This window comes from Erythrolamprus reginae, chromosome 3 (assembly GCF_031021105.1).
Source record: "Erythrolamprus reginae isolate rEryReg1 chromosome 3, rEryReg1.hap1, whole genome shotgun sequence".
NCBI classification, from domain to species: domain Eukaryota; kingdom Metazoa; phylum Chordata; class Lepidosauria; order Squamata; family Dipsadidae; genus Erythrolamprus; species Erythrolamprus reginae.
Window position 1 is genome coordinate 144,055,022 of NC_091952.1, and position 18,420 is coordinate 144,073,441.

Consider the following 18,420-nt stretch of genomic DNA (forward strand, 5'->3'; position numbering starts at 1 on the left):
ACAGATACAGGCAAGACCTCAGCCACCTTACTTAAGGAGCCTCAGCCCGAGTCCGACCATTTCCCCTCCCAGAACGCTCAACTCCCGAGATTTTACACACGATTTCCAGAGCCAGGAGCAGAGAAGGTCAATGCCGTCCTGGCCTCCAGGACTACTCCATGCGTTCCCACCAACGAACCTTATACCAAGAGTAGTGGAGAAACTCCTGAGGGAAAGAGCGGAAGTGCTGATGGTGGCTCCACACTGGCCACGCCGCCCATGGTTCTCCGATCTGGTGACATTATCGCTATCCCCTCCATGGAGAATTCCGGACCGGACAGTATCCCTCAGCCAGGGGAACCTGCAACACCCAGATCCCCAGTGGCTTCAACTGACCGTCTGGCACTTGAGCGGCTCAGACTACAACACCTGAATCTACCAGAGAAGGTCATCGACACAATGCAGGCAGCAAGGCGTCCATCGACATCCCGGATCTACCAGTCAACGTGGGCAGCCTTTTGCAGTTTCTGCGACAAACAACAAATAAACCCTAGAGAGGCATCGGTAATTACCATCTTAGAATTCCTGCAAGCAGGAATCGACCGTGGGTTGGCGCCTAATATTCTAAAACGGCAGGTGGCGGCTCTTTCAACATGATACAAGTAGCCAAAGTACGTTCCTTAGCTTACCATCCTTGGGTGAAGGACTTTATGCGGGGAGCGTTGAATAAACATTCTCCACCATTTCGGAGGCTCCCGTCATGGGACCTCGCTCTGGTACTCAGGGTGCTGACAAAACCACCTTTTGAGCCCTTGAGGTCCATATCACTACGACTACTCTCCATCAAAACAGCCTTCCTAGTGGCTATCACGTCGGCACGGAGAGTGTCGGAATTATCCGCCTTGTCGGTAAGACCTGATCTTTGCATCTTCTATCCAGATAGGGTAGTTCTCAGGCTGGACCCTTCCTTCGTACCGAAGGTAAACACAGAGTTTCATAGGAAGCAAGAACTGATTCTTCCTCACTTTTGCACACACGGCAATTGCGTTGGCACAAGGTGGATGTACGCCGAGCAGTTAAGATCTGCATCAGAAGAATGGAACCCTTTCGGAAAACAGAAAGGCTGTTTATCTCCTTTGCACAGGATAAAAAGGGACTTGGACTATCATCTAACTCCATTAGTCGTTGGATGAGAGACTGTATTGCGGAAGCATACAAGGCTCGTAACCAAGCTGTACCAGCAGGATTAACAGCTCACTCGACTAGGAGTGCGGCCACATCAGTGGCCTGGGCCACACAGGCGTCCTTAGAGGACATTTGCAGAGCTGCAACGTGGTCGGCACCTTCGACATTCATACGCCATTACAAGTTGGACTCCTTCGCTTCAGCAGAGGCAGCCTTTGGGAGACGTGTTTTACAACGAGTTTGCTCTCCTCCAACGTCCCTGACAAGACCTTCTCCCTCCCATGGGCCTTGAATCTTTGGTATATCCCATGTTGGACTCTCCTTCCAGATGCAGTGGAGAAGAACCATTGTACCTACCTGAACGGTCTTCTTAATGCACTGGAAGGAGAGTCCAAACCCACCCGGCATTGTTATAGTTCAGGGACGCCGGAGTGGGGAAGTTACGTTAAGTCAAGTTAAGTTGGTTATTGGTTGTTGACAATAAAAATTGGTTATCCTCTTACTATGGTTTCATTTTTAAAACTGGCTCATGGGGAGAGCAGAGGGGTCAGTGCTCAATTGATATGTAAATTTTAACTCAGTCTCTACCAATAGGATTGGTGAAATACCCATGTTGGACTCTCCTTCCAGTGCATTGAGAAGACCGTTCAGGTAGGTACAACGGTTCTTCTCTGATTTTAATATTTGGATATGCCAATAATTTAATTAACTGTGCTTCTCTTTAAATGTGGCAGCAATTTTTTTGGGCTCTTTTCGCTTGCCTTATGAGGAAATCAAGAATGCCATCTTGGAGGTGAATGAAACTGTGTTGACTGAATCCATGGTACAGGTGAGAAAGACTAGAATATATGATCATATTTCCTCTAAAGTGTAAGTCTGAACAGCCAGTGTCCATTATACAGAACTCCAGTAGTTGTGGCAACTAAAAAGTGTTTATTTTGCTATCCAGGATTCTAAGAACATAGATTGTCAAGAACTGGCAGCTCCAAGGTTTCTGTTTGATAGGTCAAAAATTATTCAAGTTTGGGTATAATAATCAGGAGATTTTATGATGTCATTGGATCCTTTGTATTTGAATATTTGTTATTTAGAGGCATTTAAAATTATGTCAAAAGGGCTCCCTAGTTTGAAAGACTCATCCTTAGACTAGTTTTTTCTAGGTCAGTAGTATCATATTTATTAGAAGCTATTCCAATCCTTTTAACTTCTTTCTCAGAATCTGATTAAGTTAATGCCTGAACCAGACAAATTGAAGTTGATCGCAGGACTAAAAGAAGAATATAATGAACTAGCGGAGTCTGAGCAATTTGGAATTGTGGTAAGTGATGATTCATTGCAGAAGGGGAATCATATCTCTTTCAGAAAACAAATAGATAACAAACACACAATAATACAATGTATGTTTGTCACTCTTATTTTTCAGTCTGTTACATCATTTGATTGGACATCCCACTATTATGTCAACTATTTTATACTAAGTGCTTCACTCCCCCCCCCCTTAGTTTTGAGTAAAGTCCTTGTGTTCTAAACTACATGTCTCTTGAACTATTTGAAATTGTAAAATTATCTTTTGTGCTCTAGACAGAAAAAAATGAAATTCTGATTTTAGGATTTGCTGATTAGATTTATTTCTTGCTCTAAAAATAGCTGCTCTGAGTCCTCAGAGAGGGACGGCATACAAATCTAATAAATTATTATTATTATTATTATTATTATTAGTAGTAGTAGTAGTAGTAGTAGTAGTAGTATATATTCAATATGCAAAACCAAAAAGTTGTAATTTTATTGCCTTTATTCTACTGCACTGAAAAGTTGGAAGCTAATGCTTTTTTCTTCTTTTTTCCCTTTATCCCACACTTTTCTCTTCCCCTTTTTTTCTTCCCCCACTTTATTTTTCTTTATTTTCACATATTTTATAGAAATATACATTTTGTCCTTCACACTCCTGAAGCTTAAACATTAAGGGGAGTAGTATTCAAGGGGAAACTTTAACAGAGTTGTAAGGGTCTAATGCCCTGCTCAAGAGAGGACCCTATATCATTCCCAAAAAAAAAGAGGTTAAAAACCTTCAATAAAGGAGCACCCACAACTTCTGGAGGCAAATCATTTCACTGATTAATTATTCTCACTGTCAGGAAATTTTCCTTACTTTAGGTTGCAGCTTTCTTTAATGATCTTCTATCTGTTCTTCTAGTCCGGACCTCAAATGCTTTGGAGAATAGATTGACTGCCTCCTCTGTTGGCAGCTCTTCAAACATTGGAAAACTTCTATCAAGTCACCCCTAGTTTTTCTCTTCGTTAGCCTACACATACCCAATTCCTTCAACCATTCATCATACAGTGGTACCTATACTTAAGAATGCCTCTACTTAAGAACTTTTCTAGATAAGAACTGGGTTTTTCAAGATTTTTTGGCCTCTTCTTAAGAACCATTTTCTACTTAAGAACCTGAGCCCAGAAAAATTTCCCAGGAAATTTAAGAGCGGCACAAAGACCTGGCCAGTTTCCTACCATTCCCCCTTTAATCCTGGCCATCTCAGGCTTTTCTGGGCTGCCAGAGGAGCCTTTAGGTGGCGCTTAAGGAGGCTTTGGCAGTCCAGAGCGAATGAAGCATTTTCCTTTCTCTGGGCGCTTGGAGAGGGAATAAACCATTTTGTTGTGGTGACTCTGTCGCGCTGCCTCCCATACACCCAGCACAAGTTTGCCTCCCAGAACATCTGGGCGTGGAAAGGCAAAAGGGGGTGCTTCGCCCTGGCTGGATCAACTCGGTTTCAGCCAAACTGATGAATCACTACAGTGAAGGAAAGGCGCCAGCTATGAAGCGAGTAAGCGAGGGAAGAGGGGAGCCCTTCAGCATGGGAAGGAAGAGGAAGCAGGTAGCAGCCGCAGCAGCCATCACCTTTCGGTCAAAGGAGCAGGAGGTTCCCCCCTCTCGCCCGCCTGGGTTTCTCTCTCTGGCGCAGTGTATGGGAAGCAGCCTCGCGCCCGGTGTATGGGAGGTGCGTGCTCCTCCTTGCCGCCTCAGAGTCCCTCTTTTTATTTTTAAGCCTTATAGTTTTGGATTTTTTTGATTCCTCTCATCTCACCTTCTTCCTTCAGCAGTGACTGTCCTCCTCTTCTTCCTCTTCCTCCTCCCACCCAAATTCCAAGCCTTTATTTCTTTCCTAATGGGTTTGTACGCATGATTTGCTTTTACATAGATTCCTTTGGGAAAAATTGTTTCTACTTACAAACTTTTCTACTTAAGAACCTGGTCACGGAATGAATTAAGTTCTTAAGTAGAGGTACCACTGTATATTTATCTTCCAGGCTCCTAATTGAGTATAACTTTATACTCTTTCAAGAATCTCAACATCTTTTTTGTATTGTGACTAAAACCGGATGCTGCATTTCAAGTATGGTCTTACCAGTGAAGTACAAAGCAGTACAATTCACATGATCTTCATACCTTGATCCATTTATTGGCTCTTTTTTGCCAACTGTAGCATAGTGCTGACTCATACTTAAGTGTTTTCCCACTAGGACATCTAGATCCCTTTGACAGTTAAAGCTGTTGAACCAAGTACCACCTATTCTATACCTGTCCATTTGGGTCTTCTTACCTAAGTGTAAAATCTTACTTTTCTAGCCACTGAATTATGTTTTGTTAGATATGGCTTAATGTTTGAGTCTGTGGATAGCCTTCTATATCAGGGGAATCAAAATCGATTTCATTGAGGGCCACATCAGAGTTGTGGTTGCCCTGGGGGGACATGGCCAGCTCAACATCATCCATGTGTGTGGGTGCATGTGGTGGCCCGATTAGTGTCTCCAGCAGAGAAAGGTGAGACCAGGGCAAGCACCAAACCCTTGTCTACCAGAGGAATTTCACTGTCCCTCTCAGGCCATGTGGAGGATCTCTGGAAGGTCATGCAAGCTGCTCAGAGCCCTGGGCAATGAAGGGCAAGTGCCCAGTCCAACCCTCAAGTTCCCAGGGCACCGGGACTCAGCCCCGCTTCCCGTAGGGGGCACCTGGCTGCACTTACCTCCTCAAGGCTGCTGATGCTGTGCTCTCCTTGGCCAGGTTGATCATGGTGTGTTTGGGAGGGCAAAATGTGTGGGTCAGAGAGAGGCCCACTCTCTCTCCTTGCAATGAGTTCTGGCTTTATAACCAAAGCATCCCCAGCTATAGGATGTGAGACCACTAGGAGAGGAAAGGGCAAGGGAATGGCAAAAGGGCAGCAGGGCTGCTGGTTGCCAAGTGCTAAGGCAGGTCTTTCCTGAGACTCTCTCCCTCTCATAATCTTCCCTCCTTCCTTCTTCCCCCCCTTCCTTTTTTTCTATTTCCTTCCCTCTTCATTCTCTTCCTTTCCCTCTTTCCTTCTTTTTCCTTCCTTGCTCTCTTCTCGTCTTTTATTCTTTTTGCTTGTCTTTCCTATCCCTTCTTGGATGCTCAAATGCAAAAGGGGAAACATTTCTCAATGCCTCCTTGCCTTATGATTAAATGCCACTTTTGCTAGTTTTGCCGAGAACAAACTAGGCTCACTTTATCCTAAGCATTTAGTGGGGGTATCCACAGCAATGTTCCCTCTAATTTTTTTTCGGGGTGGGAGGAAAAGTATAGTATCTGAGCGGCAGTCCCCTTGGGACTGGGCGGCATAGAAGTACAAACAAACAAACAAACAAACAAACAAATAAATAAATATAATAAATCCCTTCTTTTTTATTAAAAGAAATTAATAATAAAACAAAACCAAACTCTATTACTATTAAAACTAAAACAACCAGCAAATCCAAAAACATAACTATTAATAAAAATAGGTGAGGGCTGGGGGTGGGTTTTCTCTGTTATTATTTAAGTGCTTTTACCATATGGTTTAAATCAAGAGTCACTTCTCTCTCTGTTTCTCTCTCTTTCCTGTCATTCTCTGCCTCAATCATTTTCTCATTTCTCTTCCCCCCCTTTTTTCTATCATTTCTCTCTCCCTCTCTTCCTTCCACTCCTCTCTCTCTCTTGCTTTCTCACACTCTCTCACTCTCTTCCTTCCTCTCTCCTCTCTCACTCTTTCTTGCTCTCTCTCACTCTCTCTTCCTTCCTATCTTCTCTGTCTCTCTCTTTCTTTCTCTCTCTCTCCCTTCCTTTATTTCCTTCTCTCTTCCTTCCACTTTTTTCTCTTTCTCTCTCTCTATTCCTTCCTTCCCCTCTTCCTCTCCCTCTCTTTCTCCCTCTCTCCCTTTATATTTATCTCCTCCTTCCTTCCTCTCTTCCTCCCTTTCTCCCTCTTGTTCACTTTTCTCTCCCTTCCTTCCCTCCCTCCATCCTTCTTTCCTCTCCTCTTTCCCTCCCTCTCTTTCCCTTCTTTCTCTCCATGTCTCCGGCGGGCAGTTGGCTTTGCTGACCGGCACAAGGCTCAAGCCAGCTGCCCGGGAAAGCCAGGAAGGTCCTCCTGCCCCCCCCCAACCCAAAACACAACGGAAGTCTGCCGCCACCAGCTTGAGCCTCCCGTTGCTCCACGCCGCTTCGCCTGTCATCCTGGACCTCCGTTGTGTTTTCGGGGGGGGGGGGAGCGGCAGGAAAGCCGGCTTTCTGGCAAAGCAGCGCGCTTTTCAAATGCGCTGCTTTCTTGCAACTCTTTCCTGGGCAGGGGGGAGGGAGGAGGCCACTCCCCCCCCAGGAAAGAGGTGAAGGAAAGCAGCGTGTTTAAAAGGCGCGCTGCTTTCCCAGAAAGCCGGCTTTCCTGGCCGGCACAGGGCTTTTCCGCCGCTCCCCCCCGAAAACGCAACGGAGGATGACAGGCAGGGTGAAGTGGGGTGGAGCTATGGGAGGCTCAAGCAGGCAGCCTCCGTGCTTTTTTTTTCAGCGGAAGAGGAGAGGGGGCGGATCGGGTGGGGGGCAGCGCCTTCTGCTGGCGCCTTCCCGCCCCTGCCCCCCCCCCCCGCAGGCTGGCAGGGGGATGGAGAGTGCACGCCTGTGGAAAAGGGTGCGTGGGGGGGTATTTTGGGGCGCGCATGTGCTCAGTACACGCAAAACTCTCAAAATGATGGCTGTGATAGTTGATCAGAGCTCCTCTGTTTTCTATGCAACAGCTTTAGCATTAGTTAGTATGGCAAGTTAGTTGCTTTTCTATTAATACATAATCCTTTAAAGTGGTTCTCAACCTTTCTAATGCCACGACCTCTTAATATAGTTCCTCAGGTTGTGGTGACCCCCAACCATAGGTCTAGCACCAGTTCTCCCAACAGAGCTTTAAGTGATTGGCAGGAAGGTCAGAGGGACACCCCCACTGTAAACACCTGATTAGTTGGATTGTAAAAATATGTTCCAAGGTGCCAGAATCGAAGCTTTAGTTCCTAACACCATGGGGAATTTGTCGTTTCCCAGGGTCTTAGGTGACCCCTATGAAATGGTCATTCGACCCCCAAAGAGTTCCCGACCCCGAGGTTGACAATCACTGCTTTAAAGGGCTTTCCTGTAGGGACTCTGCATGGTCTAATTCAGACTGGAAATACAGCAAAGGAAAATATTTCCCCCCTCTGCATTGTCCTGAGAAATAGGAAATAGAAGAAAAGGAAGGGAGGGAGAAGGAAGGAAGGAAGGAAGGAAGATTATGAGAGGGAGAGAGTTTTCCCCACTGGAAATGGCTATTTGCAACGCACAAGAAGGGGATACTTTCATGAGAGCTCGCAATTCAAAAATACCAATGTTAACTTGGATTGCCAACAAAGTCCTGTCTGTGACAAAACAGAACACAAAATTGCTTTCTCCTTTGAACCCAAGTCTCCATAGATCCAAGACTGATGTAGAATTGCATGCACATCTGCCAGGTTGCCTCTCCTTCTGTCCTTTCTCTTTGTCTCCTTCCCTGCCTCCCTGCTTCTCATTCCCATCTTCTTCGTTATCCGCACTAAGGAAGAGATGAGGGGAAGGGGAGAGATTGGCAGTGCTGCCAGTGGAAAGAGAAGCCTTGCATGCCAGGCCTGCAAGTGGGGCATGGAGTCTTGAAATGGCTATCCAGACCAGAATGCAGTCGGCCTTAGATCTGAGCCTTGCAGACCCTGGAGCCAGCTGGCATCCCAGGTGTAAAGGAAGCACTCAGAACACAGTCAACTTCTGGTTGGCGTCATAGCGAGAACAGCTAGAAAATAGCAGAGCTCTGCCAGGCCCCGTGAAATGCAGCTGGAAACTGCTTGCTGGGAGGCCCTACAGGGTTAAGCCTGCCTGGAGGGGAGGTGAATGAAGGAGATCATGATGAAAATTCAATTTCCTCACTGATCCAAAGAAAATTCTTCTGAACAGCAACAAGAACAATGGGCATTTTTGGTCAATCACAAGCTGGGACAACCGGGACAGAGCAGTGAAACTGGATGAGAAAATTTCCAACTGTTACCTTAGACTTAAACTTAATTGTTAAGTTTAAGTTCCAGAAATGATCTCCAAATACATTGGTACCTGTACTTATGAACACCTCTACGTACGAACTTTTCGAGATATGAACCAGTTCTTGCCTCTTCTCATGAACCATTTTCAACTTACGAACCCTCACTTCTCTCTCGGCTGCTGCTGTGAGCAGCGGGCAAAACAAGCGCTTTTAAGTTTGTAGGCTCTGATAATCGCAAGGGAACTGGTAGTGGTGGTTGGGAGTGGGGAATCATTACATGGATTCTCACTTGCTATTAAATTGTAGGGCATCAGTCAGCAGGTTCTCTCCCCCCCCCCCCTGATGTGCTTTAGTTCATAGTTAAACCATCTGGAATATTGCATCCAGTGAACCTGCTTTGGGGAGAGTTTCTTGGGGAGACGCCTCTTTTCTCCACTGCACTGCTACAGAGAGTCCAAGGTGGGTGATACTTCAGCCTTATTGGAAGGGACTGAGTTAAAGATTAGCATAAATAACAGGTCCCACCCCCCATACTGCCCTTACTGGGTCAGTCTAAAAAACTCAGTCATAGTGAAGGGACGCATGAGTTCTTCCTCCTATGACTCCTTAGGAGTTTTTCTGATTAATATTGTTAAACGTCTTAAAGATTGAATCGTTAATTATTATTTATGTCAAACCTGCCTTTAATATATTGTTTGCTTTCTTATCTACAGGATACAGAGTTAGAGACTTACCATCGCTGGAACAGGCCCCTGCTCTGAGGAGTATTGCCTGCAACATTTAGCCCAGTCGGAGCCTCTTCCCTGCGCGGTTACTGCTCCAAAGACTGGGAGTCGCAAACGGGAGGAGGGGAACCCAGCCTGCGCGGCCACACCCCAGACCCAGCGACCATCGAGACCTCCTGAACCGAGAGGTGGAAGACAGGAGGCTCGGCTGCGGAACGGGAGAAAGAGAAAAACGGCGGTTTTCTAATCTCCTGCCCAAATTGTGCCCCGACGATCGGAGTGACGAGGGGGCGAAATAACTAACCAGGAGTTTTCTGACTGCCGAGGATCCCACAGGCTAGGCGCGACAGAACTAACACGGAAAGCCGACGGTTCTGGCTAGGGGGCAGGCAGCACCTCACAGGCAGTCACCATTTTGGGCACAGTAACCTCCGCCCGCCATTTTGGAACGGCATGATTGGCACTTCAGGAGTCCAATCAGACCTGCAAGCAGCCTGGATATCCTGTTACAACACAGGAAGAGGCATTCCTAAAAGGCGGCTGCCATTTTGAATGAGTCATTCTATTTCTAATCGTGACTAGAGAACAGATCCCTTTGCATTTCTCAGCAAATTATAACTTTTTAATAATGGCTGAGGTACCACAACAGGGGACAACGGAACCCCCAACAAAGACCAAGGAGAAATCACACTCCTCCAGGTCCAAACCTAAAAGTTTGCAATCATCGTCTGCCTTGGAAGCAGTGGGAAATGCATCAAGGCCTTAGAAGATCAACTCGAAGCAGCGAAAAAACAGGCACCAGTGCCTCAAGCTCTCCCACTTCCAACACCAGGTCAGAATTCGGGTTTAATGGCCATGGCTGAACGCCCTAGACTCCCAGAGGGAACTGGATCAGCCACGGACAGAGACTGGTCTCCAGATAGGTTTGGGGAGCCAGCCCAAACTACAGAGGCCCGAAATGGCCATGCCACCCCTTCACCATGGCACATGGCAGCACAACCTCTACCATCAGCCACGTTCACCCCTACAGCTGCAGGACTTCGTTCCTCCCCAGATACCTGGCAACGCATGCCCCCAGCCTTACAGGATATGATTGCCTCAGCGTACTCGCATGGCATTGCAGCAGGGGTTCAACAATATGCAACATCTGCAGTTCCCACACCCCCGCCTCATCCTTCACCTTCTATGCACAGGAATATATGGGCAGCACCCACACCCCCATCCCCTGTGCATGACTCCTTCCATGAGGACTCAGACCTAAGAGATCCTGGTATGGAGCCAGATGATGGCCTATCGGAGGACGAAGGGGCCCCTCCAGAACCACCAGCCTTTGCAGGTCTCTTTAGACCATCCCTCTTTCGCCTTCTACTCAATAAAGCAAAACAGGTGATTGCATTGGGAACGGCCAACAAGCCTGCAGACCCAGCAGCAGATACACAGCCCGCCACTAGACTGTTTACCGAACCTCAAAAGGAGTCGGACTACATACCTTCCTCACAAATGTTCCATGACAACATTGAAAGGCCATGGAATCACCCAGCAGCAGCTCTAGGCCCAACGGCCTCAGAGCACAAATTCTATGCCTTTGATCCAGAGATGGAAAACCTATTACAGTTTCCTCCCATTGATGCTCCCGTCGCAAGCCTATTGTCCAATGCATTAGTACCATCAGAGATGGCAGACGGCTTGAAACCGGATGACCGGAGACCCGAAGGATTAATTAAGAAATCACACCAAATGGCGGCATGGGCACTCAAGGCATCAACGGCTGCATCATTCTTCAACAGAGCCTCAATCTTGTGGCTTCAAGAGATGCTCACAAAACTAGGACCGGAGGATGGCCGGTTGAGGCAAGATATCAACAAATTGTTGGCAGCAGCCGAATTCTCACCTGATGCCACATTAGCATCAGTAAAATTTTCCTCATGAGCTTTGGCAGCGAACCTATCCTCCTGTCGGCTGCTTTGGCTCCGCACTTGACAAGCAGACGCCAAGTCCAAATGGCGTCTAGCTTCAGCACCTTTCGATGGGGCAAAATTATTCAGGGAGTCCCTTGACAAAGTCCTTATAGAGGACAAGGACAAAAAGAAGATTTTGCCCAGAACCTATAGACGTCAGGACAGACATCCACCCCTTATTTCAGATGCCAGCCCTTTCGGGCAGAGACTTCCTTGGCTACACACACAGTAAACAGGTCATACACCCAAGGGCCATTCACACAACCTGCCTATAGAATAGACAGGAACAACTACAGAGACAGAAATAGACAATTTCTGCAACCCAGAAAGCCCTTTAGAGGCTTCAACAGGGGTGGCTACCGTAGAAGTAAGTGACTCCAGAGACCTTTTCCCCTTCAGCATTTCACCGACTCCTGGGAGGCTATCTCTGCAGACACCTGGGTATTAAATACACTTACCCAGGGGCTCACTATAGAATTCCTACAGCGACCTCCAAACCGATTTCTCCAATGTCCAGTGATTCTCAACCAGCACAAAAGGGATCTTCTGCACCAGGAGATCTACCATCTCGAGATAGGTGCTATTGAGAAGGTCCTCCTACATCAAGAGGGTCAAGGGTACTACTCAGTAGTATTCATAGTACCCAAGGCTTCTGGCGGTTGCCGGCTCACACTCAACCTAAAACAGTTGAACATATTAGTGAGATACCGCAGATTCAAAATGCATTCATTAAAGACAATCCTTGCAGCAATATGTCAGAACGATTGGCTGACATCGATAGATCTAAAAGAGGCGTACCTGCACATCCCGGTACATCCGGAATACAGGAAGTTCCTACGATTTTGCTTCGAGAATCACCATTTTCAGTACAAAGCCATGCCCTTTGGCCTAACATCGGCCCCACGAATGTTCATAAAGATACTGGACATATTGACCGCAGAACTCAGAACCCGGCCTCTGTGAATCATGGCTTACCTGGACGATATCATAATATTGTCCAGCAGTCCCAACTAAGCACGGGAGAACCTGATGGAAACCATCAGAACACTAGAGAATCATGGTTTCTCAGTCAACTACTAGAAAAGCCACCTGACCCCAACCAGACAACTACCTCATCTAGGGAGAGGGGAGATCTCAATGACTTGTCGGGTTAATTTCCCTTTCTCTGTGTTTTTTCCCTGTGGTCTCTGGTTTTGTGGGGGTTTGACATCTCTGGGGCCAAGCACTTAGATGCTCGATTACCCTGTTGTCCACATCAGAAGTATTTAATGGGCATTGTAGAGGTCCCTGTTAGTGGCTCCTCTGCTTGGCATGGGCTATATCACCATCCCAATGGCCTCTTAGGTTTCCGCTCCAGGGTCTCCTTTTGGTGTCACTGTAATTTGAGGTTTGTTGCTACAGCCATCCAATATCAGTCATGAATGCAATCTGGAACTCCTCGGCAAAAGCAGATTTGGAACAGTTCTTTGTCCAGGTACTCTTTAATGGACCATAGCAGTTCAGACCATTGTCTCAGCTTCCTGACGATTTTCCGAAATTCCTGGACATATTGCTTGGATAGGTGGTCTCTCTGTTTGATTTTCTTGATTTCTGCCTCTGCTTCTTACCTGTGGGATACAATTTTGAATCAGCTCCTTTATTCCTGTAGGACGTCATTGAGATTTCCCAGCTAAGAAGCTCTCTTGTGAAATTGGGTCACTCATTCAATCACTTCCCCCTCCAGGTAGGGTGGAAACTATTTCTTGGTCATCTTGTGAGTTGTCTCCATACGGTGCTGAGCCCATGCTCAGTTGTTTTTTTAAAAAGCCAATTTATCCAGGCTTTCATCAAACACCATTTGAAAGTGCAATGGAGCCTCCCCTCTGGGCTAAGGTGGTGCCAATGACAGGGCTAGAATCCACTGTGCCTGTACCTAGCCTTGTCTAAGGTAGAAGGCCCATCCAGGGGACACCTCTGCAGGTGGCGGCAGGGAGTGGTGGCCTGGTGGCCTGGCTGCTCTTCTGCACCTGGGTAGGCTTCAGTATGAACTGGGACTTGACCAAGCCGATGGCGGTGGTGGAGGACTGGTAGCTCGGGTCATCTAAATAGTTGACCAGTCCCTCCTGGGCATACTTAGCTGCATCCTGGGTTGCATTGAATGTAAAGCTTTAGGCATCATGCCTTAGGTAGACAGTTTCCTCTGTGTGAGAAATGTAAAACTCAGCTGGCTAAGAACTGCCATCACACATCTGGTTCGCTGCAGCTGATCAACGCTGCCGAGATTCAACTGTTCAAATCTTTTGGGTAATCCCTCCAGGTTTTGGCTGTGAGTCTGGTATTTCCATTCTGACTCATTTAAATCCAGGAGTGCTGTCAGCCTCCTCTCCAGGATCATCGTTCTCGCTTCCCTCATGCATGTGACCCATCTCTCCCTTATTAGGTCCTGGGAAGCTAGTTTGGTCTCCAGGTCCCCAGCTGGCGCTTAACTTTGGCTGCAGCCACTGCTGCTTGCTAGGGCATCAAGGGGAATGGCATGCTCTCCACTCTCCCACAGGTTCTGCCAGAGCTCATTGTCTCTCCGGTTTCCTTCTCCATCTTCCCGAGCCTTTTCCGCTACCCCGTTAGACCAGAGCTCAGGACCCTGGATAGCAACTCCGATTTGGAGCCTTAGAGTTTGGAGAGCCAGTTTAATGTCAAGTTTCCAAATAATACATTCACAACAATGAGAACTCTGAGGCAGGCATATTTCTCAAAGAGCATTTATTGGGACATATCATATTGGCACAAACTTTGTGGAAAACCAGCTCTTAAGTTCCCACTGATTTTACACCCAATTAAAAGTAAAGCTCTGTCACTTCTGTCCACTAGTCACATTGTCCAATCAGCACATAGTCCAGTTACTAGGTGACTTCAGTCTCCATCTTCCAAACACCTGCATGAACATCCTTGATTCCCAGGAAAAGAATTTAATTTTGACTACAACATTCCCTCCCTGCCTCTTACACCAGGCTTTGTCAGCCCTGAAACAATGTGAAGAGAAACCTTAGAGGAAAGTTACAGAAAACAAAATGGCCACAGTTAGGCCAGCTTCAGGGTTGACAGGTAGACTACTGTAGAGCAAAATGAAGTGATTTAGAAACTAAGTTTCTATTGATGCAGCCAAAAAATTGCATTTTTGGTTTTTGAAACTATTATAACCATATACTTTTTCACAAGTGATAAATCAAATCTCACATTCCAAGCCACCTACAATGCACACAATAGTCCATTTGATTTTTTTCTATGTTTAATATTGTATTCCTCTCTCTTAAATTGCATTCCTTTAAGTTACTTACTTTCAGTATTATTTCTATCTTTTAGGGTGTTAGCTATCCCATCCAATTTTGTGCCAAGTACAAATTGTTACAATAAAAATGGTGAAGAGCGCAGAGCACAGGACTGAATCTTGTGGTGTCCCATTCGATATGTACTCCAGCTTGAGGAAGAAGCATTGATGAGCATTCTTTGTGTACAGTTTTCAAATCAGCTCTATTTCTGCTTAATTGTCATGACATCCAGCTCATCAAATATAAGATAAGGTTAGTCTAGTAAGTCTTGTTCTTGACGCTGACTTCTAGTGATCACAATATTGTTTTCAAGATGGTTACAGATTACTTCATGACTTGCTCTACAAACCTCCCAGCTACTGATGTCAGACTAACTTGTGTAGATTTCTTTAGATTCTCTTTTTACCTTTATGTAGATTGGTATAATATTTGCCTTTATGCTGTCATCTGGCATTTCATCACTTACCCTGTATTTCTCAAATAATATACAAAGATTAAGCTGGTCTATAAACAATTTCTTTCAGTGCTCTAGATTAAAACATTAAAAGTGAATAATTACTGCCTGACAATTTTTTAAAATCAATGTCAGACCTTAATCCTGCCTCTTAATTCTGCTTTCAGGAACACATATCCTCTTATTGGAAAAAAAGTAAAGCAAATGTTCTTCATTTCCTATTAGCATTTTGCCATTTCTTGAAAGCTGATGTATAAATTATTATTATTGTTTATTTTAAACCTATAGGAGGAAGCATTTTATTGTCTATTACATGCTTTGGCAAACACAAATCATTCTGAATTTTATTTTTTCTGATTACATGTCTACAATTCTAAATTACCTGTATTCTTTGATAATCTATCTTTATGTCATTTTTGTTTTCTATTTTCACTTAAGTTTTTTGTGCTTCCATATTGGCACCCTCTGGTTCCTCTTCCTTTTCCTCTAGATTGTTTACTGCTCTTGTTTTATTGTGTTTTCCGAAATTCCTACTATGTATTGTCCAGCTTTAATTATAATTTAAATTATAATTTATCTCCAGTGGTTAAAATCCACTTTCTTTGTATTTAGATTTAATTTCTCTTCAAATCAATATCTTCAGTATTACATAGTCACTTCCAGCCAGCATTCTTTCTCCTTCCGTTTTCTTAATTAAGTCATCTTGGTTGGTTAACATTGATTTAAGGATAGCTGATCACTTTCATGTTGCTTCACTCTTTGAAGAAGCAAATTATTAGCAAGACAAACCAGAAATTTCCTAGAAGGACCACAGTTGACACATTTCTGGAAACATTATCATCTTTTTTGGATGGCAATATTTGATACCAATAATAGTGTTTCTTTTATTAATGTCTCCCCTTATTTTAACCGTGATCTCATCAGTAATCTTGCTGAGTTTGTTTATTTTAATATTTGGAATCAGCAGTAGATACTTCTAATGTTATAGTGCAAGTTCTCTTCTTTTTGTATTATTTGTGTGCATTGTTCAGTTCCCTTTTCTTTTACTTTTTTTAACCATCTCAATTCTTTTTATTATTAGTTTAAAATATAAAATACAAAAATACAAGAGAAAATAATAGGAAAAATAGGGGAGGGAAGAAGGAAGAGAAAAGTGTAAAGAACAACAGAAAAAGAAAAAAGGCATTCACTTCTGACTCCCTTTGGTGCAGTAGAATAAGAAGTAACGTGGAACCTCAATTTTCTATTTTTACATAGTAGTACAGTATAGTTTTCAGAGTAGTATAGTCTTTTGAGCTTTCACCAACCATCATATAAATCTCATAAAGTATCATCCAGAATTTCTTTCTGCATGTTCTCTCCTTCCCATAGTAGCCTTGTCTAGAATTTCTTGTTAGAGTTGTTCTGTGTTCAAATTGTTCTTTTTAATTTTTCTTTTGTATTTCCATTTTGGTAATCATAATTTTGTTTTCTATGTCTTCAAATTATAAAGTCCGAGATTAATGTGTTTAATTTTTCTCATAATGTTCTAAAGTTTATCTTATCAAAATCTGTATCCTTTCTATTAATATTTCAGTTTTAAGATTTAAAAAAGTTAGTTTCCTCTACTATCCATTATTTCATCAAGCCTCAATTAATTATGAGATTAGTAGTCCTTGACTTACCACTGCATTTGAACCCAAAATTTCTGTTACTAAGTGAGACATTTATTTAGTGAATTTTGCCACATTTTGCAACCTTTCTTGCCACAGTTGTTAAATGAATCATTTGTTAAGTGAATCTAGCTTCCCCATTGATTGCTTGTCAGGAGGTTGCAAAAGCTGATCACATGACTCTAGGACACTGTAACTGTCATAAATATGAATTAGTTGCCAAGGGTGTACATTTTGATCACCTATGGAGTTGCAGCAATGGTTGTAAGTGTGAAAATTTTATTTATTTATTTATTTATTTATTTATTTGGATTTTTAGGCCAGCCTTCTTCAGTGGACTCAGGGCGGCTTACACAATAAAAGCAGATACAAAAATACCAAATGTAAGAAACCCAATATAAAATCCAATCTAAAACTCCAGACAATTAAAACCATTCAATTAGAATACAATCACAATCATACTATCACACTGTCAGCCGGAACAGGATGGCAACACTCAGCAGCCCCAGGCCTGCCGGCAAAGATGTGTTTTTAAAGCCTTACGAAAGACCAGGAGGGTGGGGGCGGTGCAAATCTCTGGGGGGAGTTGATTCCAAAGGGCCAGAGCTGCCACAGAGAAGTTCCTTCCCCTGGGCCCCACCAGGCAACATTGCTTGGCCAACCGGACCTGGAGAAGGCTGACTCTGTGGGCTCTAGCTGGTTGCTGGGATGCATGAGGCAGTAGACAGTCCTGTAAGTAATCTGGTACTAAGCCATGTAGGGCTTTATAAGTAATAACCAACATTTTAAATTGAGTTCGGTGACCAATTGGTAGCCAATGCAGCTGATGGAGAGATGGTGATATATGTGTTTACCTCGGTAGGCACATAACAGCTCGTGTGGCTGCATTTTGGACTAGCTGCAGTCTCCAAATATTCTTTAAAGGTAGCCCCTTGTAGAGAGCATTGCAGTAATCGAGTTGCAAGGTGATGAGGGCGTGAGTGACTGTGAGAAGAGACTCCCTGTCCAAATAGGGCTGCAACTGGTGCACCAGGGGGCCTGGGCAAAGGTCCCCCTCGCCACAACTGAGAGATGTTCTAGGTTCAGCTGTGGATCAAGGAGGATTCCCATGTTGCGGACTCTCTCTGAGGGGGACACAGATTCCCCCCCCCCCGGGTGTTGGAAGGACAGGTGAAATTGTCCCTGGGAGACAAAACCCACTGCTACTCCATCTTGTTGGGGTTGAGCTTGAGTCTGTTAACACCTATCCAGACCCTCACAGCCTCCAGGCACCAGCACATCACCTCCACTGCTTCACTGAATTGACATGGGTGGATATGTAGAGCTAGATGTCATCCATATACTGTTGGTAACCCATCCCATGTCATCGGATGATCTCACCCAGCAGTTTTGTGTAGATGTTAAACAGGGAGGAGAGAACCGACCCCTGAGGCATCCCACAAAGACAGGGTCTAGGAGCCAACCTCTGACCCCTTGCCAACACCGAATGCAAACAACCAGAGAGGTAGGACAACCAATGTAATATGGTGCCTCCTACTCCCAACCTCTCCAGTCAGCGCAGAAGGATACCTGGTCAATGGTATTGAAAGCCACTGAGAGGTCAAGGAGTACCAAGATAGAGGAATGACCCCTATCCCAGGTCTGCCAGAGATCATCCATCAGCATGACCAAAGCAGTTTCCATGCTGTAGCCGGGCCTGAAACCAGACATGAGGGTCAAGATAATTGGCTTCTTCCAAGGTCTGTAGGAGCTGGAGAGCCACCACCTTCTCAACAACCTTCCCTAAAAAGGGAAGGTTGGAGTC

At 44.8% G+C, this 18,420-nt stretch overlaps 1 protein-coding gene across 3 annotated transcripts in view; it reads left to right on the forward strand.

Annotated features, from left to right (window-relative positions):
• DIAPH1 (diaphanous related formin 1) overlaps positions 1-18,420 on the forward strand; it is a 241,251-nt gene that overhangs the window by 152,735 nt on the left and 70,096 nt on the right. For all 3 annotated transcript variants that reach the window (XM_070746897.1, XM_070746898.1, XM_070746899.1), the window contains 2 exons: positions 1,899-1,993; positions 2,381-2,482. In XM_070746897.1, coding sequence (XP_070602998.1) covers positions 1,899-1,993; positions 2,381-2,482 — 197 coding nt within the window. The remainder of the gene's footprint in view (positions 1-1,898; positions 1,994-2,380; positions 2,483-18,420) is intronic.